The sequence below is a fragment of the Haematobia irritans genome, chromosome 4 (assembly GCF_050003625.1).
Source record: "Haematobia irritans isolate KBUSLIRL chromosome 4, ASM5000362v1, whole genome shotgun sequence".
In the NCBI taxonomy this organism is placed as follows: domain Eukaryota; kingdom Metazoa; phylum Arthropoda; class Insecta; order Diptera; family Muscidae; genus Haematobia; species Haematobia irritans.
The window spans coordinates 195,479,199-195,506,625 of NC_134400.1; the positions used below are offsets into that span (position 1 = coordinate 195,479,199).

The 27,427-nt window shown below is 33.0% G+C and overlaps 1 protein-coding gene across 2 annotated transcripts in view; it reads right to left on the reverse strand.

Annotated features, from left to right (window-relative positions):
* Eip78C (Ecdysone-induced protein 78C) overlaps nucleotides 1-27,427 on the reverse strand; it is a 291,122-nt gene that overhangs the window by 259,002 nt on the left and 4,693 nt on the right. The window contains exon 2 of one of the 2 annotated variants that reach the window (XM_075303816.1): nucleotides 25,838-26,373. In XM_075303816.1, coding sequence (XP_075159931.1) covers nucleotides 25,838-26,373 — 536 coding nt within the window. Of the gene's footprint in view, nucleotides 1-1,945; nucleotides 2,358-25,837; nucleotides 26,374-27,427 lie in introns of those variants that run through there. The other variant, XM_075303815.1, reaches the window with a different exon arrangement.

A 27,427-nucleotide genomic window follows, 5' to 3' on the forward strand; every position in this document is an offset into this window, starting at 1 on the left:
ATTTTTTTTAAATAAAAGTTGAAATTTTTATTAAAATTTAACATTTTTTTTGGAAAAAATTTAACATTTTTGCCCACTTCAGATCAACTGAATTTAAATTTTTTCGGAATCGATTTCTTTTAAATTGTTCATATTGATTGTTGGATTTTCAAAAAAAAAAAAAAAATGCCAATATTTCCCTATGATCAATCGATTTTTGTCATTATTTGAAGTCTATGTGTCGATTTTTTTCACTATTTGATGGTTATTACCTGATTTTGAAAAATCAATAATTCGATTTGGATCGATTTTGGAAAAATGAAAAATCGATTCATTTAATTTCGAAATTTCATATTTTGTTTAATAAAAGTTGAAATTTTTATCAATTAATTTTATTGATATTAAAAGTCGATTATTCGATTTTTGAAAAAATTTTACATTTTTGCCCACTTCATATCAACGAATTTAAATTTTTTCGCAATCGAATTTTTTAAAATTTTTCATATTGATTGTTGGATTTTGAAAAAAAAAACAAAAATGCCAATATTTCCCTATGATCAATCGATTTTTGTCATTATTTGAAGTCTATGTGTCGATTTTTTTTACTATTTGATGGTTATTAGCTGATTTTGAAAAATCGATAATTCGATTTGGATCGATTTTGGAAAAATGAAAAATCGATTAATTGAATTTCGAAATTTCATATTTTTTTTTAAATAAAAGTTGAAATTTTTATCAATTAATTGTATTGATATTAAAACTCGATTATTCGATTTTTGAAAAAAACATTTTTGCCCACTTCAGATCAACTGAATTTAAATTTTTTCGGAATCGAATTTTTTAAAATTGTTCATATTGATTGTTGGATTTTCATAAAAAAAACACAAAAATGCCAATAATTGCCTACGATCAATCGATTTTTGTCATTATTTGAAGTCTATGTGTCGATTTTTTCACTATTTGATGGTTATTAGCGGATTTTGAAAAATCGATAATTCGATTTTGGAAAAATGAAAATCGATTAATTGAATTTCGAAATTTCATATTTTTTTTTAATAAAAGTTGAAATTTTTATCAATTAATTGTATTGATATTAAAAGTCGATTATTCGATTTTTGAAAAAAATTAACATTTTTACCCACTTCAGATCAACTGAATTTAAATTTTTTCGGAATCGATTTTTTTTAAATTTTTCATATTGATTGTTGGATTTTCAAAAAAAAAAAAAAAACAAAAGTGCTAATATTTGCATCAATCGATTTTTGTCACTATTTGAAGTCGATTTTCAATTAGCTATTTAATGGTTATATTATGATGGTTATATTATCGATTTGATAAATCGATTTGAAAGGATATAGGAAATATGAAAAATCGATTAATTGAATTTAAAAATTCTCGAAATTTCATCTTATTTTTTAAATAAAACTTGAAATGTTTATTTTTTTTTCACTTCGACCCCACCTAGTGTATCCTATTCTTACATCTATATGAGTGGCAAAAATTACAAAAGGAAATATTGGGAAATGGATTTAATTTTGGGGGGAATGGGATATTCAAATATTGAAGTTATACAAAATAATCTATGGATACATCTCTTTTTCTTTTTAAAATTTTTTTAGTGTTGGTTTGTTTTGTATAAAAAAAAAAATAAAACACAAAACTAAATAAAAAGCACTTCCGTATTGCGGGTATTTTTCACATGTATGTAAGCACTTCATTTCCTTTTGGTTAACCGGAGCACCACCACCACCAACATTATAACGTGCAAAAATTCCACAACAAATACGAATCCCAAAGATAATATATTTTTTAATTTGTTATTAAAATACGAAGGAAAGGCATTAATTGGTGTGGCTGGATGAGGGTTGGCTGGATGGGTGTTATGTTGCAAATTAATTGGAATTATTTTGGTGGCGATATTTTTTTTTGGTTTCTTTGGAGGATCAGGATATTCAAAAGCACAAACTAGCGTTTGTTTTTATAACGCCAATTGTTTTTTTTTTTTTTGTTAATTTTTCACGAGAGACAAGCGATACAAAATTCACTAATAAACACAACCGTTAAATGTCATTGAACCCGCACGAACGATAACGATCTTCAGGCCATAGCAAAAGATTTTTCATTCAATCGAATCGATGGCGATATCCTTTAATTAAAAAAAAATCCGTTATTATTATTTTTTTTTTTTGGAAATTTGAAATCGTAACGTTTTCACCACAGTATGTCCGTTTTTTCGGCAACTACCAAAACGACAACGACAAAAGTGTGACACAATCGAATCCAAAAGAAAATCGAAACAGCCAAAGCTGCGACAGAAAAAAAATCCCGACCGTTTGGAAGAACCTTTGAAACGTCTGTAAGAATAACGCAAACAGAACAAAGAGCACACAACCGAAGAGCTACAAAATGTAGCGATACTCGAGGAAAACTCCCAACTCCCTGTTAGCAATAGAGCGATCAGCCAGCCTGCCATCCAGTTGGAGAACAATAATAACAACAACAACAACAACAGAACTCTAACATAGATAGAAGAAAGAGGCTACAACAACACAACACCTAGGAAGACATTGGGTTGTGGCAACCGAATGCCATAGCCGCCACAGAGTCATTGCCAGAGCGCAATAGCCGCCACAAAATCCAAGTTCTTGTTGCTGTTGTTCTGAAAGCCTATGCTAGGGATGATGACTTTTTTTCTTCTTTCTATTCTGCTTGATTCGAATGTTGCTGCACTGGGCTGTTATTCGATGTTTACTCTGATATTCCTTGTCTTGCTCCACCGTTCGAAAAGTTCTTGTCAGTCTGGATGATTGCTGCAAATGCGTTCAACGACGCCAACACAGACAAGAACAGCCAACAACAACACCCAGTAAAATGCATCAACAGCAGCAGCAGTTGTTGTTGCTGTTGTTGTGGTTGGTCACGGACATAATATGCTTCTTCTAGTGGAAGGAGGTTTGATAAGCCATGTCATAATCGTATATGTTTCCATTTCACCGTCAATAGACGAAAAGATCACTTTTCTCCGAAATGAAATTTTCGTCTAAAAAATTTCCATTTGTAATAGGAATTAAATAAAACAAGTCTCTAGAAATGAAATTTTGACAACATTTTCTATAGAAATAAAATTTTGCAAAAATATTCTAAAGAAATAAAATTTTTACACAATTTTTTTACAGAAATAAAATTTTGACAAAATTTTCTATAGAAATAAAATTTTGCAAAAAATTTCTATAGAAATAGAATGTTGAAAAAAATTACTTGTTTTGTCCTTTTGGCAAAATTGTCTATAGAAATGAAATGTTGACAAAATTTTCTATGGAAATAAAATTTTGCAAAAATTGTCTATAGAAATAGAATGTTAAAAAAATTATTTGAATGGCAAAATTGTCTAAGAAATAAAATTTTGACAAAATTTTCTAAAGAAATCAAATGTTGACAAAATTTTCTATAGAAATACAATTTTGAGAAAATATTCTATAGAAATAAAACTTAGCAAAAATTTTTCTATAGAAATAAATTTTTGACAAAATTTTTTATAGAAATAAATTTTTGACAAATTTTATATAGAAAGAAAATTTCAACAAAATTTCCAAACTTACCATTTGTAATAGGAATAAATCAAATTTCTATTTTGAAATAAATTAAATTTTCAAAAAAAAATTAAGAAAAAATTTTCATCTTTTGCAGCAAGTCTCTAGAAATAAAATTTTAATAAAATATTCTGCAAAAATTATATTTTGACACAATTTTCTATAGAAATAAAATTTGGCAAAAATTTTCTCTAGAAATAAAATTTTGCAAAAATTTTCTATAGAAATAAAATTTTGACAAAAATGTTCTATAGAAATAAAATTTTGACAAAATTTCCTATAGAAATAAAAATTTTGACTAAATTTTTCTATAGAAATAAAATTTTGAAAAAATTTTCTTTAGAAATAACATAAAATAAAATAGAAATAACATAAAATAAAATAATAAAATAATAAAATTTTGCAAAATAAGATTTTCAAAGGAAATAAAATTTTGATAAAATTTTCCATAGAAATAAAATTTTGACAAAAATTTTCTATAGAAATAAAATTTTGCAAAAACTGTCTATAGAAATATAACGTTGAAAAAAATTATTTGCTTTGCCCTTTTGGCAAAATTGTCTATAGAAACAACATTTTGCAAAAATTTTCTATAGAAATAAAATTTTGACAAAAATGTTCTATAGAAATAAAATTTTGACAAAATTTCCTATAGAAATAAAAATTTTGACAAAGTTTTTCTATAGAAAGAGAATGTTGAAAAAAATTATTTGCTTTGGCAAAATTTTCTAAAGAAATAAAATTTTTATAAAATTTTCTATAGAAATAAAATTTTGACAAATTTTTCTAAAGAAATAAAATTTTGACAAAATTTTCTAAAGAAATCAAATGTTGACAAAATTTTCTATAGAAATAAAATTTAGCAAAAATTTTTCTATAGAAATAAATTTTTGACAAAATTTTTTATAGAAATAAAATTTCAACAAAATTACCAAACTTACCATTTGTAATAGGAATAAATCAATTTTCTATTTTGAAATAAATTAAATTTTTCAAAAAAAAATTAAGAAAGAATTTTTCATCAATATTTTGCAGCAAGTCTCTAGAAATAAAATTTTAATAAAATTTTCTGCAAACATTAAATTTTGACACAATTTTCTATAAAAATAAAATTTTGACACAATTTTCTATAGAAATAAAATTTTGCAAAAATTTTCTATAGAAATAAAATTTTGACAAAAATGTTCTATAGAAATAAAATTTTGACAAAAATTTTCTATAGAAATAAAATTTCGACAAAATTTCCTATAGAAATAAAAATTTTGACAAAATGTTTCTATAGAAATAAAATTTTGACAAAATTTTCTTTAGAAATAACATAAAATAAAATAATAACATAAATAACTTAAAAATAAAATTTTGAAAAATAAAATTTTCCAAGGAAATAAAATTTTGACAAAATTTTCTATAGAAATAAAATTTTGCAAAAACTGTCTATAGAAATATAATGTTGAAAAAAATTATTTGCTTTGCCCTTTTGGCAAAATTGTGTATAGAAATAAAATTTTGACAAAATTTTTTTACAGAAATAAAATTTTGACAAAATTTTCTATAGAAATAAAAATTAAAAAAATTCTATAGAAATAACTTTATAACAAAATTTTATATAGAAATACATTTTTGACAAAATTTTATATAGAAAGAACATTTCAACAAAATTTCCAAACATATCTTTTGTAATAGGAATAAATCAAATTTCTATTTTGAAATAAATTAAATTTTCCAAAAAAAAAAAAATCAATTAAGAACAATTTTTCATCAATATTTTCCAGCAAGTCTCTAGAAATAAAATTTTTGATAAAATTTTCTAAAGAAATAAAATTGTGACAAATTTTTTTTATAGAAATAAAATTAGAACAAAATTTTCTATAGAAATACAATTTTGACAAAATTTTCGATAGAAATAAAATTTTGCAAAAAATTTCTATAGAAATAGAATGTTGAAAAAAATTATTTGCTTTGTTTTGGCAAAATTGTCTATAGAAACAAAATTTTGACTAAATTTTCTACAGAAATAAAATTTTGACAAAATTTTCTATAGAAATAAAATTTTGACTAAATTTTCTATAGAAATACAATTTTGACTAAATTTTCTATAGAAATAAAATTTAAACAAAATTTTCTATAGAAATAAAATTTTGACAAAATTTTCTATAGAAATAAAATTTTGACAAAATTTTCTTTTGAAAGTTTTGCTGCAAGTAGAGGATGCTGATGAGGAATGTGGTAATTCCGAAACCTACGTCCATCCAACCATCTTGCAGTCTATAGGGCTTTGCCCAAATAAATTTAACAAAGATTATTTTCCTCTGTTGGTTAAGTTACACTTGTAGTTTAGTCAATGCATGGTTTTAAGCTGAAATCAAAAACAACAACAATGATTAAAGAACAAAACCAACAATAACAAAACAAAACGAGTGAAATAAATTTACGTAAAAATTTTCTAAAGAAATAAAATGTTGACAAATTTTTTTTTTTATAGAAATAAAATTAGGACAAAATTTTCAAAAAAAAAATAAAATTTTGACAAAATTTTCGAAAGAAATAAAGTTTTGACAAAATTTTCTATAGAAATAAAATTTTGCAAAAATTTTCGATAGAAATAAAGTTTTGACAAAATTTTCTATAGAAATAAATTTTTGACAAAATTTTATATAGAAATAAATATTTGATAAAATTTTATATAGAAAGAAAATTTCGACAAAATTTCCGAACATACCATTTATAATAGGATCAAATTTCTATTTTGAAATAAATTACATTTTTCAAAAAAAAAAAAAAATAAGAAAAATTTTTCATCAATATTTTGCAGCAAGTCTCTAGAAATAAAATTTTGATAAAATTTTCTATCGAAAAAACCGTGGTGCAATGGTTAGCATGTCCGCCTTGCATACACAAGGTCGTAGGTTCGATTCCTGCTTCGACCGAACACCAAAAAGTTTTCCAGCGGTGGATTATCCCACCTCAGTAATGCTGGTGACATTTCTGAGGGTTTCAAAGCTTCTCTGCAATGTGGAACGCCGTTCGGACTCGGCTATAAAAAGGAGGTCCATTGTCATTGAGCTTAACATGGAATCGGGCAGCACTCAGTGATAAGAGAAAATTTCACCAATGTGGTATCACAATGGACTGAACAGTCTAAGTGAGCCTGATACATCGGGCTGCACCTAACCTAACCTAACTTAACATTTCTACAGAAATACAATTTTGGCACAATTTTCTATAGAATACAATTTTGGCACAATTTTCTATAGAATAAAATTTTGACAAAATTTTCTATAGAAATAAAATTTTGACAAAAATTTTCTATAGAAATAAAATTTTGCAAAAAATGTCTAAAGAAATAGAATGTTGAAAAAATTATTTGCTTTGCCCTTTTGGCAAAATTGTCTATAGAAATAAAATTTTCTATAGAAATAAAATTTTTGCAAGAATTTTCTATAGAAATAAAATTTTGACAAAATTTTCTATAGAAATAAAATTTTGACAAAATTTCCTATAGAAATAACATTTTGCAAAATTTTCTATAGAAATAAAATTTTGACAAAATTTTCTATAGAAATAACATTTTCACAAATTTTTCTATAGAAATAACATTTTGACAAAATTTTCTATAGAAATAAAATTTTGCAAAATAAGATTTTCTTGTTTGGTAGTTTTTTGGTAAAAATTTCTCCCAATTTTGGTAGATTATTTTGGCTCGAAAAGCAACGGTGTTTAGAAATGGCGCTGCATGTAAACAATTTTCTATTGTCTAACCATCACGAATCTTTGAAATTCATTCGAATTCAAAGTATTTTCAAGCCCCACTGCTTGATTATATATCGAACTCAAATAAAGCTCAGGTGTGTTTGTCTATAGGGCAGGGATGGAAAATACATTACTATAGTACTTTTTTCAATACCTTTTCACTTTGGTCAGTACCGTAGTACCCCCGAGAATGATTTAGTACTTTTTGTGTACACAGTTTTGAGCCGATATCAGACTTATGGTACAAAAGTTTTGACAAAATATTTTGAGAAAGTCTTTAACAAACTTATTTACTAATGGTCTTTTACGAAATTTTATTTCTATAGAAAATTTTGTCAAAATTTTATGTCTATAAAAAATTTTGTCAAAATTTGATTCTACAGAAAATTGTATCAAAATTTTATTCTATAGAAAATTTTTTCAAAATTTTATTTCTATAGAAAATTTTGTCAAAATTTTATTTCTACCAAAAATTTTGTCACAATTTTATTTCCAAAAAAAATTTTGACAAAATTTTATTTCTATAGAAAATTTTGTCATAATTTTATTTCTATAGAAAATTTTGTGAAAATTTTATTTCTATAGAAAATTTTTGCAAAATTTTATTTCTATAGAAAATTTTGTCATAATTTTATTTCTATAGAAAATTGTATCAACATTTTATTTTATAGAATTTTTTTGTTGAAATTTAGTGAAAACTACTTGTTCATTAAAAAGGATACCGTTTTTGTACTTTCTTAAAAATTGTAGTTTCAATCCCTGCTATAGGATCATAATATTTATTTACTACTCTCTCAGAGCATAAGCCAATACGTTTTCACCTTGGTTAGTACCATGGTACCAGTTTTGAGCCAATATCATTTATGGTACAATTGTTTTTAATATTTTTAGAAGCTTTTAATAAACTTATTGCTATAGAAGTTTTTGTCAAAATTTTATTTCTATAAAAAATTTGTTAAAATTTTATTTCTATAGAAACTTTTGTCACAATTTAATTTCTATTAGAGCTCGACCGAAGCATCGTCATCGGCATTCAGCCAAAAATCGATAATCGGCCACGAATCGGCCATCGGCGTCAAGAGGCCGATTAGCCGAAGCCGAATAATTTATTTGATATTGAATTGTCCAAGTGTTGAATTAGTCTCAGTCAAAACACTCAGTACAAATAAACTGTAAAAAAAAAATAAAAAATCCTTTTTATATTTAATATTTAATTTATTTTAATAACCTGCACAACAAGAATTAATTCTTATAATTACAGTACAGGCATTTAGTGTCCAACAATAACATCCTTATATTATATAAATGAAAATAAAATAATTTGAACATAAAAATTTTATTTTTAATTCTAATTTTATTTTAGTTTTAATTTTAATTTCACATTTTACTTGAATTTGATTCAATTAAATTAAATTTCCTTCAACTATACCACAACTTTCTATCATTCTTCTCTGGCGTTTTATACAAACCTCGATTAGAGAATGAGAGTGTGCAGTGTAAGTTCATGGATCATGTTAATGCTTTCTTTCTGTTACCATAGCTGTTGTTTTCTATGATATTTGTATAGTGACAACAACAACAACAACACTATAGACTTTTGTTTACAGCTCCCATACAATATGGTTTCTAATCTATTTGCAATTCTCTCGCTCTCTCAAACTCCAAGAAAGTAAAAACTCCACCTCAGAGAAAGCAAGAGCGCTACACTACTAGCAAAAGAATAAAAACAACAACAATGACAAAGACACTTACCTATCTTCTAACAGTAACAACCACAACAACAGCAATCTAACAAACGTCCATATAATGGGAAAATCTCTCAAGGAAATAGAAAATTATTTGTTATGCGAAAATTCTTTAGGTTGATTGGCAAAGAGCAATGCCCAAGAAAATTCACTCTGCCTCTCATTCACTATACTCCCTCTCACTCTCGCTCTTCCATCGAGTCTATGTCTGGCACATAAAAGTGCCTAAAGACGACATTTCTTTCTTCGGCGAATCGGTCGTTGTCGTTAACGTAACCGTTCTGGTTAGCGGTGATAGTTTTTTCGCTTGCAATTTTTCTCTGCCAACGTCTGTTAGCTACTAACAGCAACAATAGTTTCTCTCTGCCTGGCTCGCTGATCTCGTGTGTCATTGTTAATAGTTGCCATTGTGGATTTTCAATTTCGTTTTTGTTTTTTGTGCAGAAAGCAACTTCTAGAATGCGTAGACTGAGGAGGCGGAGTGTGAAAATGGTAGAAAAGAAAAACCACAGTACTATCTCTATCTATGTCTTCCAAGTTACAAGATCAACAACGCTGGCGAAAATATAAAATAATAATAATAAGAAGAAGAAGAAGTGCAAGTACATTTGTTATAGGTATTTCCAAGATATAATGGAAATTACATGAATTTTAGGCCAAACCTGAACTTCTCTGATATACTAAAATTTTTCACAAGGAAACCATGTGGAGAGATAACGCATTATTTGACAGTCGTCACAGGACAACTTATTCGGTTTAATTGGAATAAAAAAACAGACGAGAATATCATTACAGCATTATATATTCCTAAGAAAGTTTGTAGTGATATTTCAGACCAATATTTCGAAACTTTTTAACAAGTATAACCAATATGTAGTGACCCATATGTCAAGTAATAGTGAAAGAATTTTTCTAGTAATGAGACAGCTGCTGCTCCTTCAGCACAACTTCAAGTTTTCCTCATTTTTTGTTCTGTTGTTGTTGCTGCTTATCTTCAACTAAGAACAGTCATGCATTCATAGAGCTTTGTAAATTGGTCTGTATATGTGAGAACCGTTAGTAACAGTGAGTTGTAATGAGGAGGCAATGTGTAATTACACATACGAGCAATGAGCTACAAAACATAACACACACAAATGTACAATGTGAGTAAGATGGTTACAACTACAAGACGGAGAAGTAGGAAGAGATATATCTGCGTAGAAAGTCAAACAGATAGACAAGCCTTATGGACAGACATAAAATAATTAGATAATACTAAAAAGAAAACTAAAATAAACGATAAACAGGAAGAATTTCCTTTCACACAAGAATATGAGCAAATAAAGAAGGCAAAATACGCAACAAATTTAACATAAAACTCTTTTCAAAGTACTTTGACATTTGTCAAGATGATAAAATGTCAAATCGTGAAATCAAACACGAACGAAAATATCAGGGAGAGAGTGTTGAGTAAGTATGGGGAAGATCAAGATCAGATGAAGGTTATTCATTAAAAGATCTAAATAATATCGGTGGTAAACGTAAAAATATTGCAATTACATGATAATAGATGAAAGAGATTGAGAAAAAGGTATTAAATTAAATTTGAATTAAATTAAATTAAATTAAATTAAATTAAATTAAATTAAATTAAATTAAATTAAATTAAATTAAATTAAATTAAATTAAATTAAATTAAATTAAATTAAATTAAATTAAATTAAATTAAATTAAATTAAATTAAATTAAATTAAATTAAATTAAATTAAATTAAATTAAATTAAATTAAATTAAATTAAATTAAATTAAATTAAATTAAATTAAATTAAATTAAATTAAATTAAATTAAATTAAATTAAATTAAATTAAATTAAATTAAATTAAATTAAATTAAATTAAATTAAATTAAATTAAATCAAATTAAATTAAATTAAAAATTAAAACAAATTAAATTAAATTACATTAAATTTGAATTAAATTAAATTAAAACATAAAAGCCTTATTCCTTCCTTACGGCAAATTCGATTTCTGGACCTAATCCTAGACGCAGCGAATTGAATGCAATAACAAAATCGCAAAAGTCAATGATCACCAGCCGCCACTTCATATCCAATTCTAACTAATGGAATTATTATGCAATTCCCCATCCACAACTAGTGACGAAACAAAGTTGCAAAAATGTCTATTGTTGATGTCGATTTGTGTAATTGGGAAAATGGAAAAATAAATCTTTACTCGCAATCAAAAGCTAAAACACATCCATGACTTGTCTATTAATTCCTTTGGACGCATTTTGTCCATGGAACATTTATATAAAGTAATAAGGAAAAATCATTAGCATTCGATTGCTATGGAAAGAAGAGGGAATTATGCACCAAAGTATCTGTTCCAATGTACTTGAAGTTTATAAGAAAATTATAGAAGCTTATGTGTGGGTTAAACCATTTTTGATATCTGAGCGGAGAAGGTCGCTCCCTTGGAATTTTTAGAAATTTGCAGAGAACATAGGCGGAGTTCCAGGGATTTACAGAACCGATTTATTCGATATGTACGATGATCTAGGAGGAAATTTTTGAGTTGGGGGCGGAAGGTTTCTCAGTTTTTACAACTGGATGGGGAAAGACAACTCCCCGTTGCCTGACCATTTAAAAAATACATCTTAAGCTCTCCTCTATTTTTTAATTTTGGGGGAAAGTAAACAATTTCGGTGGGATTTTGGTAGCAGTTAGCTCTTCGAAATCCTTTAGAAATTTTATACAGGGTTCCGTGGGACTTTTTCGGGGTTTTGCAAGGTAGTCATGCAGACCACCTTGCAAAACCCCGAAAAGCTTTTCGGCGGTGGTTTATCCCCTCTAAATATTTCTGAGTGTATGAAAGTGATTTCACCGTAATGTGAACCGAATGTAAGAGGAAGGTCCCCTATCAATAAGATTCAGCCTCTCGAGGGATTTCAATGTTTCGGCGATGATGATAACGTCGGGTCCAGAATAAATTTTCAAGAACAACGTTCGTCTTAACAAATCCTGTGAATAGCTTCCTGAGATATTGGAAAGATGATCGCCTCGAGTAGTCACTCCAACATTTTGGAGAACAGTTCTTCTACCGAAGTGTTTCAGTATTTAGAGGGTTGTCACATATTGGACTCGGTTCCTTCTCGTAGGCTTAGTTCATTCCTGCTCGGGCGCCATTTGTGATGTGGTTCTGTTGATCGGTATGAACGGAGTACCGTTCTGCTTTCCCTTTTTTCCACATCTAGGCAGATGGAGCAACATCTTTTCCTTTTCTCTCTATAGCCACAATTGATTTATTTGATTTTAAAATCATGACTTCAAGTAAAATGTCCGTTTTACCCGATTTTTTTTATAGCTATAGCTGAACCGATGTACATAAAATTTTTGAAATTCATATATAGAGAATGTTTCTAAGGGAGAGTTTGTTTTTTATATCATATAGAAAATCTTGGCGATCCTATATACCCTTATCGATTATTTTGGTATGGATACTGGAGTATTCCATCACACTTCCCTTAAAGCCCAACCATTTACTATAGCTCCATTTTTTGCTCACTACGCATAACCACAATATGACCAATCAGCAATGTCTTTCATTGTTGCAATAATAAATTTTCCAACGCTTTCCCTGTTCATTTTTTTTGTAGTTTTAGAGCTCGTACCGATGTTATTGCTGTTGTTGCAAATGGTAAATATCAAGTTTGTATGGATGATGTCGGCAGTGAGGAGACAATAAAAACAGACATAATGGTAGACTGTGGTTTGATGGGGAGTTTTTTCTCTACGAATATGCCTCAACTCGTGGTGCTCTGATCTTCATCGTATTCTACTTCGGTAGTTAGAGTGGCTAGCGTTCGAGGAAACCAGATGCCTGTATTGTTGAGTCCCGGGGGATTTTTTTTTGCTTTTTTTATCGGATGGGAAATGCATTCTTGCATTCCTTGCGGATATGTCGGGCTCCCTCATAATTGAGTATACCGACTAAAACCCATCCTCGTCTTTGGAGTAATGTCCACCTCGGAACCGCGTTCCGCATTACTTCGAGGTGGCTCCCTCTAGGGACCATTTCGTCATCGCCATCTTGTCAAAACACCTTCTTTTCTTTGATTATGAATCCAAGTCAATTTTCTTTTTCCTCAATATATCTTCACACTAGCGAGCTATAGTCAGCCAATACTGCTCATCAGAGATCATTTTGTGCACTATAGTTTCGGGTGAGATTTGACCCACTTGTCGATTAACCGCATCGCGTTCTATTCTCCAGCGTTTACAGTGGAAGAACGTATGTTCCACATCATCGACGTATTCTTCTTCTTCATATATGCAATTTGGAGAGTTGAATTTTTTCATCTTGTGCAGATTTCTCCTGAAATAACCGTGTCCCGAGAGCATCTGTGTCAGATAATAGTTTACATCACCGTGTTTACGTGTGTACCATGTCTGTACATCAGGGATTACTTTTGCAGTCCATATTCCGCGGTTTTCGGTATCCCACCTATTTTGCCATTTTCGCATCGTCCCCATTTTGATCACATTTTCTTGAGTTCGATCGGCTTCTGCCCTTTGTTTTAGGGCATATATTTCCATGCGTTCCTCCCTCTGGAATGATCCCCATAGATCTCCGTATGGCCGGAGCCGACACAGTGCGATACGCAGAAGCTACTCTTAATGCTGCCGTACGCTGAACTGAGAGAAGTTTATTCGCTCTTTGTCGTGCCTGGAGTGACATACCCCAAACTTCGCATCCGTAACGGAGAATGCTATTGCATGCCTCCATTAATAACTTCCTCTTTTTCGGCAGAGGACCGATCAATCTGCTTAGATTTGCCGTTACTTTGGCTGCCTTTTCCGTGGAGTGTTTTATTTGGTATGAAAAGGTGAGTTTCGTATCCAATCTTAGTCCTAGGTAGTTAACTGCTGGTTTTATGGGAATGACTATATCATCTACTCTCATGAAGTAGCTCTGTTTTGTGGGTGGCCAACTCCAACCCATGTGACTTTAGCCACTTTGTTGTTCTAATCATGACCTGGTTCAATCATGATTAGAACAACAAACTGGCTAAAGTCACATGGGTTGGAGTTGGCCACCCACAAAACAGAGCTAATCTTTTAACTGGGCGTCGAATACCAACAAATGTCGACATGAGAGTAGATGATATAGTCATTCCCACAAAACCTTTTTCCCGGGGGGATAAAGGTGCCAAATCTGATGGGTTCATAGGACTCGTAAAAAGATTCCATCTTGGGTTGCTGGGTTCAGAAATGAGAGGTAATTATTCAGGTTCTTGGAGATAGTAGTGGAGAGCGTAGCTGTGATAGTATAGATCGGTTCTCCCTAGACAGCCGTCTTTCGTCCCTGGATCGATGATGGATGTTGTTGTTTTCACCCTTTTATGTTACGCATTGGTACCTCAGCTTATATCCAGATCGAGGAATTCTGCCACTAAGGTGAGATGCCTCCAGAGTGATCTGGTGGTGAGTCGAAAAGCTGGCGGTTGTAATCACAAATAGGACACACAACAGGTACGATACTATCAATCACTGAAAGGTTTAGACGGCTCTATTTGCCTGATCATAATTAAACCAAAACTATCCTAGCCTGCCGTGAGAGGTTTCCTCCGGTACAATGACCGATGATCGGACTCCACGAACAGGATTAAGCTAGAAAATGTCACCGCTTTATTTCCTCATGAATCCTGTCCAGAACTACCTGGTATGCTATCTGATGTATTTATAGACTGTCTTTTGGAACTTTAAATTTCGCGCTGTAGAAGGCGCGATCAGCCCTTACATTCCCGGGCTGTGGTTATCTACCCACAAGATGGTGATTGTAAAGGTTACTGCGATAACTATTCAGGAGATACTGTTGTGCCTACGCACGAGGAGGATCTTGGTTTCCACATAAGGATGATCCGGGGGTATCCTGCGAGGACAGCATTCTGACTGTTCTGTATGTTATTCCACAGTGTGTCAATAGTCCTAGGTGTCCATACTGGCGCTATATAGTTTACTACTGACCAGTCCGGACCGGTGCCTTAGTCGTCAAGGTTACTTTGATGCTGACATTGGTGATATTCCTCTCCCAGTACAATGCTACACTGGTAAGAAGATATTGCCTTCGGAACCACTATCATATATATGGCCTACCATGCTACTCTTATTTCCACGTCACTATCAAGTGACTAATTGATTGTAAGTCCCCGCAATGTCACGGTCTCCAATGACACTTTTATTCCGTTATCACTGTCATCACCGATTAGGTAACTAATTGTTTATTAAGTCCCTACGGAAACTGAACCGAATCGCCTTAATGGAAGTTCCATGGTTCGGATGGTTTACTCCCCTACACATTATCAGGTTCTGGTAGGTGAAGTGGTAGTAGTATTGCTTCACCTAGAGCATATTGGATTCATGCTGCATATGCTGTTCCGGTGTCTTAAAGTGAGATCCAGTGACAATCCGCAGTGCAGAATTCTCCAAATTCAGGAGGTTTCAAACGGGGTCCCTCAAGACTCATAAATCTTGTGAATCATCACGCTAAGAACCTTGAGGTTCTTGCATATGGGAATGCTCTGACTGAATGCGGTTCAGAAAATTTCAAATTCCAGCCAACAAACAATTCCCTAGTTCGTGGGGGTGGTCATTAATCTTCATCTGAAGCTCCTTGACATGTCGATGTGACGTTATCAGATAGACATCTGGTGGTGGTAGAGGATTCTTGCATGTGGGAATGCTCTGTCCCAGAATGTGGATATCGATTTCGGAGCAGAATGTATCAGTTTCCTGGCGACAAAGAAGTGCCTAAGTACGGGGAGGTAGTCATTAATTTTCACGTCAAGTTCCTTGACACCTGTCCTTATCAGATGGACATCTGGTGGTCGTAGAGGATTCTTGCATGTGGGAATGCTTTGGCCACGAATGTGGATGTCGATTTTGGGTGAAGAAATTTTGATTTTGAAAGTAGTCATTAATTTTCATCTCAAGCTCCTTGACATTTCGATCTGTCGTTATCAGATGGACATCTGGTCATATTCTGGTCGCAGAATATGAATGACGATTTCGGGTTCCAAGTTTCAGATTCCAAACAAAAAGAAATCCCTAAGAGCGGGGATGTAGTCGTTAATCTTCACCTCAAGCTCCTTGACATCTCGATCTGACGTTATCAGTGGGCCATCTGGTAGTGGTAGAGGATTCTTGCACATGGAAGAAGTCCCTAAGTCCGAGCGGGTAGTCATTAATCTTTTCCACAAGCTCCTTGTCATCTCTATCTCATGTAACTATGGTACAGTCGTCCGATTATATTATGAGATGTACATCGGGTGATGGCATAGGAGCCCCGTAAATTTTCAAAAGGAGGGAGGACAGAACACCGCGTTGAGGTATGCCTTGATTATTCCTACAGAATCATTAAACTCTATATAGGATTGTCTACCAGCCCTATAGTTAGCCAACCATATACAATGAAACCTCTCACACTTGGACACTATGAAAACCCAAACATGGACAGTTGTCGGGGGTCGTTTGTTATATTAACACATTAAGATTAACCTCTAATACCTGTGGGTGTCCACCATCAGAGGTTTCACTGTATTAAGATAATTAGGGAGAGAGTTTTTCATAAAATCCCCTAAGAGGGTGAATCAAAGGCTTTAGAAAAATCCAATGCTACGAGAATCAAATGTAATTGACAGCGGCGCCGATTGGATAAAATTAGTCGACAACGGTGCCAGTTAATTTTTTTTATTAGTCGGTAGCGCTATTCGGCGGATTCATTCAGCCCAAAAGCCCATTTATTTTGTAGAATATATCCGATCCGAAACAAAAACCGAAGCCTTTAAAAATTAATCCCCACTGGCTCAAAGATCCAGTCTACCTCTCTCTCTTCTTCTTAACCACTGTGCAACGTGTGGCATCTATCAGTTACTTTTGCTAGTTTTTTGTTGCTCTTGTTGTTATTTTGTCTTATTTTAGGTTGCAAGCTTGAACAAAACAAAAAAAAACAACCAAACATAAACAACTAAACTATCTTTGAACCAGGAAGAAAATTTTTCAAGTAGAGTGCATTGGTTTATTTGTCGTGAGTAGATTGCTGTTTTTTTTTCCTTTTTTATATTTCTTGTGAATTGTGGTTTTTCTTCTTTCGTTTTTTTTATTCTTCGCAATTGTTTTCCTTTTGTTTGTTGATATTTTCACTACTTTGAAGAATGCCAAATGATAGAGAAACTAATCGAGAGAGAAAAGAAAGGGTAGAAAAGAGTTTAGAGCAGAATGACAGCGAAGCTTCATCAAGAGATTGTTGTGTAATAATCCAATCATGAGTAATTTTCAGTATACATGATGACTAGTCCCTGATAACGAAGTCTATGAAGGCAAAAACCGCAAAATGTACCATTTGATATGGAAATAGGAGAGAAGTGATCATAGATAGAAAATCAATACGATACAAAATTTATTTTAATTTAATTTAATTTAATTTAATTTAATTTAATTTAATTTAATTTAATTTAATTTAATTTAATTTAATTTAATTTAATTTAATTTAATTTAATCTAATTTAATTTAATTTAATTTAATTTAATTTAATTTAATTTAATTTAATTTAATTTAATTTAATTTAATTTAATTTAATTTAATTTAATTTAATTTAATTTAATTTAATTTAATTTAATTTAATTTAATTTAATTTAATTTAATTTAATTTAATTTAATTTAATTTAATTTAATTTAATTTAATTTAATTTAATTTAATTTAATTTAATTTAATTTAATTTAATTTAATTTAATTTAATTTAATTTAATTTAATTTAATTTAATTTAATTTAATTTAATTTAATTTAATTTAATTTAATTTAATTTAATTTAATTTAATTTAAGTTAAGTTAATTTAATATAATTTAATTTAATTTAATTTAATTTAATTTAATTTAATTTAATTTGATTTAATTTAATTTAATTGAAATGAATTGAATTTATCTTAATTTAATTTAATTTAATTTAATTTAATTTAATTTAATTTAATTTAATTTAATTTAATTTAATTTAATTTAATTTAATTTAATTTAATTTAATTTAATTTAATTTAATTTAATTTAATTTAATTTAATTTAATTTAATTTAATTTAATTTAATTTAATTTAATTTAATTTAATTTAATTTAATTTAATTTAATTTAATTTAATTTAATTTAATTTAATTTAATTTAATTTAATTTAATTTAATTTAATTTAATTTAATTTAATTTAATTTAATAATATTAGTAAATACAACTTTTTGTTCCTAATTTTATTACAACTACTAACCTGGCAGCAAAACAACAAAATTCCTTCAAAAACAAATCAAGGAATGGGGCCTTTATTTCGTACATGATCCTCTATAGCGAAATCTCATTACTCAACACCGTTATAATGATGATAAAGTAATCTATGATGGTGCCAACGAACGAACGAACGTCTCGAAATTCTTTGCCTAGTTTCTATAAACAATAACAACAACAACACCAACACTAATAGCCGAACTATAAGGAATACCATACGAAGAACAAACTACGGCCACGATTTCATTTTAAGTTCAATGACTCGTTACCACAACGTCATGGGCAAAACAACAGTACCAACAACAAAAACAATTGCAATTTGAAGCAATGCATTCGCATGAATAAGTCAATGTGTGTGTTTGTGTGTCTCCACAAATCGCCACACAAACTCTGTCATTCAGCCATATGAATGCTATGCGTTTGTTTTCTTCATACTTTGTCTAAAGAAAAGTGAACTTTTCGAGAGGGAGTGGGAGAAGGAGAAGCATTTATTGCAAAATTTACTTGACATAGACACACAGGAGTTGATAGTGAAATAAGTGTTGTAAACAATTATTGTAAAGGGTGATTCTTTTGAGGTTAGGATTTTCATGCATTAGTATTTGACAGATCACGTGGGATTTCAGACATGGTGTCAAAGAGAAAGATGCTCAGTATGCTTTGACATTTCATCATGAATAGACGAACGATCTGCCACAACGTCGAATTTTCAGTGAATGGGCCCTAGAAAAGTTGGCAGAAAATCCGCTTTTTTATCGACAAATTTTGTTCAGCGATGAGGCTCATTTCTGGTTGAATGGCTACGTAAATAAGCAAAATTGCCGCATTTGGAGTGAAGAGCAACCAGAAGCCGTTCAAGAACTGCCCATGCATCCCGAAAAATGCACTGTTTGGTGTGGTTTGTACGCTGGTGGAATCATTGGACCGTATTTTTTCAAAGATGCTGTTGGACGCAACGTTACGGTGAATGGCGATCGCTATCGTTCGATGCTAACAAACTTTTTGTTGCCAAAAATGGAAGAACTGAACTTGGTTGACATGTGGTTTCAACAAGATGGCGCTACATGCCACACAGCTCGCGATTCTATGGCCATTTTGAGGGAAAACTTCGGAGAACAATTCATCTCAAGAAATGGACCGGTAAGTTGGCCACCAAGATCATGCGATTTGACGCCTTTAGACTATTTTTTGTGGGGCTACGTCAAGTCTAAAGTCTACAGAAATAAGCCAGCAACTATTCCAGCTTTGGAAGACAACATTTCCGAAGAAATTCGGGCTATTCCGGCCGAAATGCTCGAAAAAGTTGCCCAAAATTGGACTTTCCGAATGGACCACCTAAGACGCAGCCGCGGTCAACATTTAAATGAAATTATCTTCAAAAAGTAAATGTCATGGACCAATCTAACGTTTCAAATAAAGAACCGATGAGATTTTGCAAATTTTATGCTTTTTTTTTTAAAAAAAGTTATCAAGCTCTTAACAAATCACCCTTTAGATATCAGTATAGAAACAACAACAACAGCAGCAGCACACAAACAATGAAGCTAACAAAAGCAACAGCTAATCAATTCTCTAACAGCAAGGCGAAATAAGTGAAAATCATAGATAATTTTCTAATAATCACACGTACATAAGTGAGGGTGTGTATGTGTGTGTGTGCTGGTTTTTATGACTTCCTTTGTCTATTGTCTATTTACTCTATAGGGTTGGATGGCGGCTAAGACTATTGTGGGTGGGCCCTATAAACTCATAAATTCTTTGATGGATTTTATGATTTGATTTTTATTTGAAATAAAGGCTAATGACATATAACCCAGGGTTGGTGTTATAAAAATCTAAAAAAAAAAAAAATTTAATTCAATAGAACTTGAACTTTCCCCATGTTAGGGTTAACGAATTCGCAAATAGCAAAATTGTTAGTTGTCCAATTTGGTTGCATTGGTTCCATTGTTTTTGCAAGCAATTTATTCCATTATCCATAAGAACAGTTATTTTCATGTTAATGGTTGTTACAAAATTCGTTTCAGGGTCCCATGAATAGGGTATCTAACACAGGGATGTTAACTTCACGCAAACCACGAACGCGATGATTGCAGTGATGCCAACTCTCGAAGGTCAAAAAGCACTAAAAAAAGTTCTAACATAACAATTCCCACTAAAAAACTACTCCATATAGATACAATTCAATGTAGTACTAAAAAAAAGAAAAAAATTCAATTTCTGGATTAGAATGGACAACGTCAAAAATCTATTACAGAACTTTGAAAATGGGTATTGATTTGAAGCATTATTAATTTTGTGAAATTACGAATCTCTATCCAAGTGTACAGATTTATTTTTTGATGCTAATTTTAATTTCACTAATGCTAATTTTATTTCATTCAATCAATTGGGCGGAGCTCTGGCGTGTTGGGAGGGTTCTTGTCCTTGGGAACCACCTGCACGTTGTTGGCGGCGTACCACTCCATGGCCTTTTTCTTTCTTTATTTATTTGCTTTCCCATGCACAAGACCACTTGAGTCTCATATTTCAGCATGAGAAGTTTAAAATCATAATGTACAATTAAATAAATATAATATAATTACAATATTAGGTTTCATGAAAAAAAATTTTTTTTTTTTTTTAAATTTAAAAAATTAATCAAAATAGATCTATAAGCAAATAACCTTAATATTTTATATTGAAAAACTGATTACAGACTGAAAAAAAAAAACACTATTAGAATTTAAGTTTGACAATTGTAAAAAGAGGAGAAAAATAACAACAATTAAAATAAGATTTATAAAATTTATAATTACAGATAATGGATAAAGAATATTAAAATTGAAAATATGAAAAAGAGAAACAAAAACAAAAAATTGAACGAAAATTTTATAACAAATAAAAGAAAGTTATAAATAAAAGTACATATTGCATAAAAATAAGGGTACATATTGCATGAAAACGAAAACAAATTTTAAGAATTAAAACTAGCTAGCAAACAGTTTAGAGTAAAATAAAACAAATGATAAAGAATCTTGTTTAATTATTACTCAAAAACGAGATAACATTTTTCTTAAAGGCATCTGCATTACTTATACATTGGATATTATAAGTAAGTGAGTTCCACAGACGGATGGAGTTAACCGTAATGGCAAGATGCCAAATCCGGCCAAAACAGTACGGAACAACCGTGTTTCTTCAAGAAAGGCAGCAGACGTTTATTCAAACACTCTTTCACGTAAATTTTTTGGTTGACAGTCCCGGAAGCTATGAAAATGCTGCTTTTCAAGCCACAGGTACAGATGGCTTGCCAAACCAGATATTTCTTTGCGAACTTTGACAGTTTTATGTGCTTGAAAATATCTGCTACCTTTCCCCTTCCTTTTGCCGTATAAAACTCCTGTCCCGGAAGCTGCTTGTAGTCGGCTTTGACTTGCTTGAGGTTTCGTCGTCCATGACCACGCAGTCAAACTTCGTCAGCATCGTCGTGTACAGCCTCCGGGATCGCGCTTTGGCCGTCGTATTTTGTTTATCATCGCGATTTGGAGTCACTACCTTCTTGTAAGTCGATAGTCCGGCTCGTTTTATGGCTCGATGCAACTTTTGTAGACGATACACCCAGCTTATTTGCGGCAACTCGTAGAGAGAGGTTAGGGTTTCGCTTGAAACTACGGGCAACTCTCTTTGTCGTCTCAGCGGCTTCCGGTTTTCGATTTCCCCCCGATCCAGACTTCCTGGCTGTCGACAAACGTTCCCCAAACACTTTAATTACATTTGCAACGGTTGATTTGACAACTTTTAGCGATTTTGCCAGCTTTGCGTGCGAGTAGCTCGGATTTTCGCGATGCGCGAGCAAAATTTTGATACGCTGCTCTTCTTGCTTGGACGGCATTTTGACAACTGAAGAGTGAATTCCAAAATCAAAATAGGAGCAACATTCTACACACACACACCTTCAAAATGAGGGGTGTTCAGGTTTCTTAAATGCAAAATTGAAAGAAATACGTCAAGTTTATATTGACCAAATTTTGACCGTATCACCCTTTATATGCACATTTTTTTATATGAAATATGCTTATATCCTACCCAGTGTATTCTAAATTTATATATCATTACGTTAGATTATAAAGGATGAAACCAAATTCTTAGAAAAGGATTTGGCTTCCAGACCATAGTGATTCCTCATAGTTTTCTTCATTTCCTCTTCATTATCTATCTTCCTCAGCCAGGATCAATACATCTCCTTTGGGCCTTCAATAGGGATTCTAGGTTTTCCATCCAGAAGCCTTAATAAATGAAAGTATGTCCTTCACATTACATTCCCGAATATAATTATGCCCTGAAAGAAACAGAAGTCATATCATGTTTCTGCGGAATATTGTAGCTTCCCTAAGACCTAAGCTCTCTACGACAGCGGCCGACAACCTTCGACGTCCAAGGCATTTATTGCTACCTGGCTGTCGATGAATAAGCAGATATCGCTTCTGAATATCGGCCTCATCAACAGGAACTCCGAAGCTTTTGCAATAGCAAATACCTCCGCCTGAAAGATGCTGCATCCGCTATCCATTTTATATTACTCCCTGATTCCGAACTCTTCTCAGTAAACACCACTGCACATACCTGTGTCCATTTTAGATCCATCTGTATAAATGTTCAGATCCCCAGAAATGATACGCCTTTCATCCCAGAGCATCTTTTGTGAAGCAACTTTTGTTATTGTGAAAAAAAATGGAAAAAAAGGAATTTCGTGTTTTGATAAAATACTGTTTTCTGAAGGGAAAAAAATTCGGTGGAAGCAAAAACTTGCCTTGATAATGAGTTTCCGGACTCTGCCCCAGGGAAATCAACAATATTTGATTAGTATGCAAAATTCAAGCGTGGTGAAATGAGCACGGAGGACGGTGAACGCAGTGGACGCCCGAAAGAGGTGGTTACCGACGAAAACATCAAAACAATCCACAAAATGATTTTGATTGACCGTAAAATGAAGTTGATCGAGATAGCAGAGGCCTTAAAGATATCAAAGGAATGTGTTGGTCATATCATTCATCAATATTTGGATATGCGGAAGCTCTGTACAAAATGGGTACCGCGCGAGCTCACATTTGACCAAAAACAACAACGTGTTGATGATTCTGAGCGGTGTTTGCAGCTATTAACTCGTAATACACCCGAGTTTTTCCCTCGATATGTGACAATGGATGAAACATGGCTCCATCAATACACTCCTGAGTCCAATCGACAGTGGGCTGAGTGGACAGCGACCGGTGAACCGTCTCCGAAACGTGGAAAGACTCAAAAGTCCGCTGGCAAAGTAATGGCCTCTGTTTTTTGGGATGCGCATGGAATAATTTTTATCGATTATCTTGAGAAGGGAAAAACCATCAACAGTGACTATTATATGGCGTTATTGGAACGTTTGAAGGTCGAAATCGCGGCAAAAGGGCCCCATATGAAGGAGAAAAAAGTGTTGTTCCACCAAGACAACGCACCGTGCCACAAGTTATTGAGAACGATGGCAAAAATTCATTGCATGAATTGGGCTTCGAATTGCTTCCCCACCCACCGTATTCTCCAGATCTGGCCCCCAGCGACTTTTTCTTCTTCTCAGACCTCAAGGCTAGGTTAGGTTAGGTGGCAGCCCGATGTATCGGGCTCACTTAGACTATTCAGTCCATTGTGATACCACATTGGTGAACTTCCCTCTTATCACTGAGTGCTGCCCGATTCCATGCTAAGCTCAATGACAAGGGACCTCCTTTTTATAGCCGAGTCCGAACGGCGTTCCACATTGCAGTGAAACCACTTAGAGAAGCTTTAAAACCCTCAGAAATGTCACCATCATTACTGAGGTGGGATAATCCACCGCTGAAAAACTTTTTGGTGTTCGGTCGAAGCAGGAATCGAACTCACAACCTTGTGTATGCAAGGCGGGCATGCTAACCATTGCACCAAGGTGGCTCCCAGGCCTCTCAGACCTCAAAAGGATGCTCGCAGGGCAAAAATTTGGCTGCAATGAAGAGGTGATCGCCGAAATGGTATCAAAAAATTGGAAGGTCGTTATAATCGTTGTATCGTTCTTGAAGGGAACTATGTTGAATAATAAAAAAGAATTTTGACAAAAAAATGTGCGTTTTCTTTGTTAGACCGGGGACTTATCAGCCAACCTGTTAAATGAATATGCCAGAAAGCACCAATCAGGCCTTTCAGAGGGGTTCGAGAGGGCCACAACATACCTGTACCAATGTCTAGGATACCTTACATTAGTTGCTTCAACAGTGTGTTCTGCGGCGAGTATGAAGCAAGCGGTAATGTCTTTCCTGGACATGGAAGGGAGACGAGAACTCGTTGGAGCGGCGATCGATGTAATCTCTGTAGCCATCCCAATTTGCTTTTTTGTGTTTGATAAACATCCGGAGGGTTGGTAAATGGATTGAATTATAGGGTGGTGATGTGAACACAGTGAAATATCGGGTTGCCACGGCTCTGGTCATATGGAGTCATCGATCTCATCTACATTGACCCTAGGAAAGAATATCAAGTGTGTTCTGCGGCGGGTATGAATCAAGGGGTGATGTCCTTCCTGGACATGAAAGGGAGACGAAAACTCATTGAAGCGGCGATCGATGTAATCTCTGTAGCCATCCCAATTGGCTTTCTTTTGGTTGGTAAACGTCCAGAGGATCGGTCAGTGAATTATGGGGGTGGTGATCTGATCAGAGTAAAATGGAGGGGTTTGAGATGGCCACAACATAACTGTACCAATTCCTAGTATACCTTGCTTCAGTTGATCTAACCGTTCTGCGGCGGGTGTGAAGCAAGACATGGCAGGGAAAATTTCTAAGTGTTTCAAAGTTTCTCTAAGTGATTTCATTGCAATGTGGAAGGCCGCTTGGACTCGGCTATAAAAAGGAGATCCCTTGACATTGAGCTTAATATAGAATCGGGCAGCACTCAGTGATAAGAGAGAAGTTCACCATTATGGTATCACAATGGACTGATTAGTCTAAGTGAGCCTGAAATATCGGGCTGCCACTATACCTAACCTAACGCGTACACTGATGTGGCAGCCGCTGTGTCGGACCCAATGGTTCTATTCGGTGCTATGATCCCGCCACCTTAGGATAAGAGAAGTTTAGTCTTTCCCGGCAATCGAAACAAGGAGAAAAATCTGATTCAGACTATGTCATAAACGCTGACATTAACGTAGCCATTGTTGAAGTTCTATGAACAACGAGAGTAGCGCGGAATTAAAGACCACAGGGAAATATTGAATGGGAAGAAACGCGAAAGATTCGTAGAAGTAGTTTCCCCACATTACCCATTCCTGTGATAGCAGGTGCATATTAATACCCCTCCCAATATATTTTAAAACCCCAATCGGACATTTTACACAACAATATAATTTTAGTGGATTTGTAGCTGATTGTTAAGTTAAGATTATTTTTTCCAGTGCATGATTACATCGAATTTTACACTTACCTGATGTTGTTGTTGTTCTTGTATCACAACTAGATGCTGCCGAAACTGTAGAACTTATTGAGGCCTGACCATCTGGACTCTGTGATTGTTCGATTAAACTTATGGGTGTGGGTGGTGTTAACGATGGTGATGATGATGATGTTGTCGAGGACGACGATGCTGATGACGATGACGATGAAGGTGATGTTAATGACAACAATGATGATGATATTCTGTTTGTTTGAGCGGCAGCAGCTGCACTTGATGCTGCTGCAGCTGCAATGTTTGTTGATATTCTCGAGACTGATGTGACAGTTGCCTCTGTAACAGCGACTGTGTTGGATCCGAACTTTGTTGTTGTTCTAGGTACTGCTGAGGACGATGATATTAACGTTGATGATAATTCCTCTAATCCTTTGTCAAATGCTTCTTGTTCGTCTATAGCCAAATCGTGATAGTTTTCTCCTTTGAATGTTGAATAAATGCAAGCTCCTTGATTCCAGCCACTGCCGGTCAGGCTGGCGCTATAACTATTACCGGAATTATTTAAATGTGTTCTGCAAAATGGAAAGAAAAATAGATATGAAAACAAATGTGTTTCTCTTTGATAAGATAAGTTAGTGTAGCAATGGCTTGGATGTAAAACTAACAACTATTGCCTACATCAGAGTAAGAGCCAATGTTGTTTTTCTCCAATCACATGACAGATTCTTTGTATCTGGTGACGATCGCGTCGAAGCTGTCCAATGGTCCAATGTTATGAATATGTTATGTTGGTGGAGAAGTGCACGCAGAGAAGGAATATGATCACCTCAAACATATTTCAAGAGCAAAATGTTATTTTTGTATGGTGACCATGTAACATGTTTGTCACTAAAATGTTATTTTCCCGTCAAATATAACCTGCTTGCCGAAATCAGATACATTATTTCCGAGAAAATAACATGGTTGCGAAAACCATGTTACATGGTCACCACCCAAAATAAACATTTTGCTCTTAAAACATGTTTGAGGTGATCATATTCCTTCTCTGGGTGTGTCCTCTAGACGGGATAGAATGGAAATCCTGAATCTTATCGCCATTCAAATCGCAGAGGCCCCTAGTTCTATGAATATGAACTGGAACTGGTCTATGTGAGGAGAGCCGATGTATTGAGGGGTTGCATTTTCATAACTCTGTTGTGAGAGCTGGACCGATTACAACGGTCATAATCGTAATAGCTACGAGGCAGAATGGTCGACAGAGGTAAGTTGGGCACTTTGTCGTGGGCACTTTGTTTCCAATCCTTGACCAAGGGGAGTACAGTCTGTCTGGTAACGATAGCGTCAACTAGAGGAGTGAAAACTCTGTATCCGCCTACCACAACCTCATCTTTAATCTAGAGACATATGTCGTTCTAGTAGTGAGTTTCCTAAATTCCATCCGCAACCTTGTTCTTCCACTAGAGGAGGTCAGTTTCTATAAACGTGAGTTTCCTTACAACCATACCCCCATCCCAACACTGGAGGAAAACTGTCTCTTTAGTCGTTAGTTTTCATTATCCCGTGCACATCCCCATCCTTACATGGGAGAAGAGTCGTCTCTCTAGTCACGAGTTCTTGAATTCCATC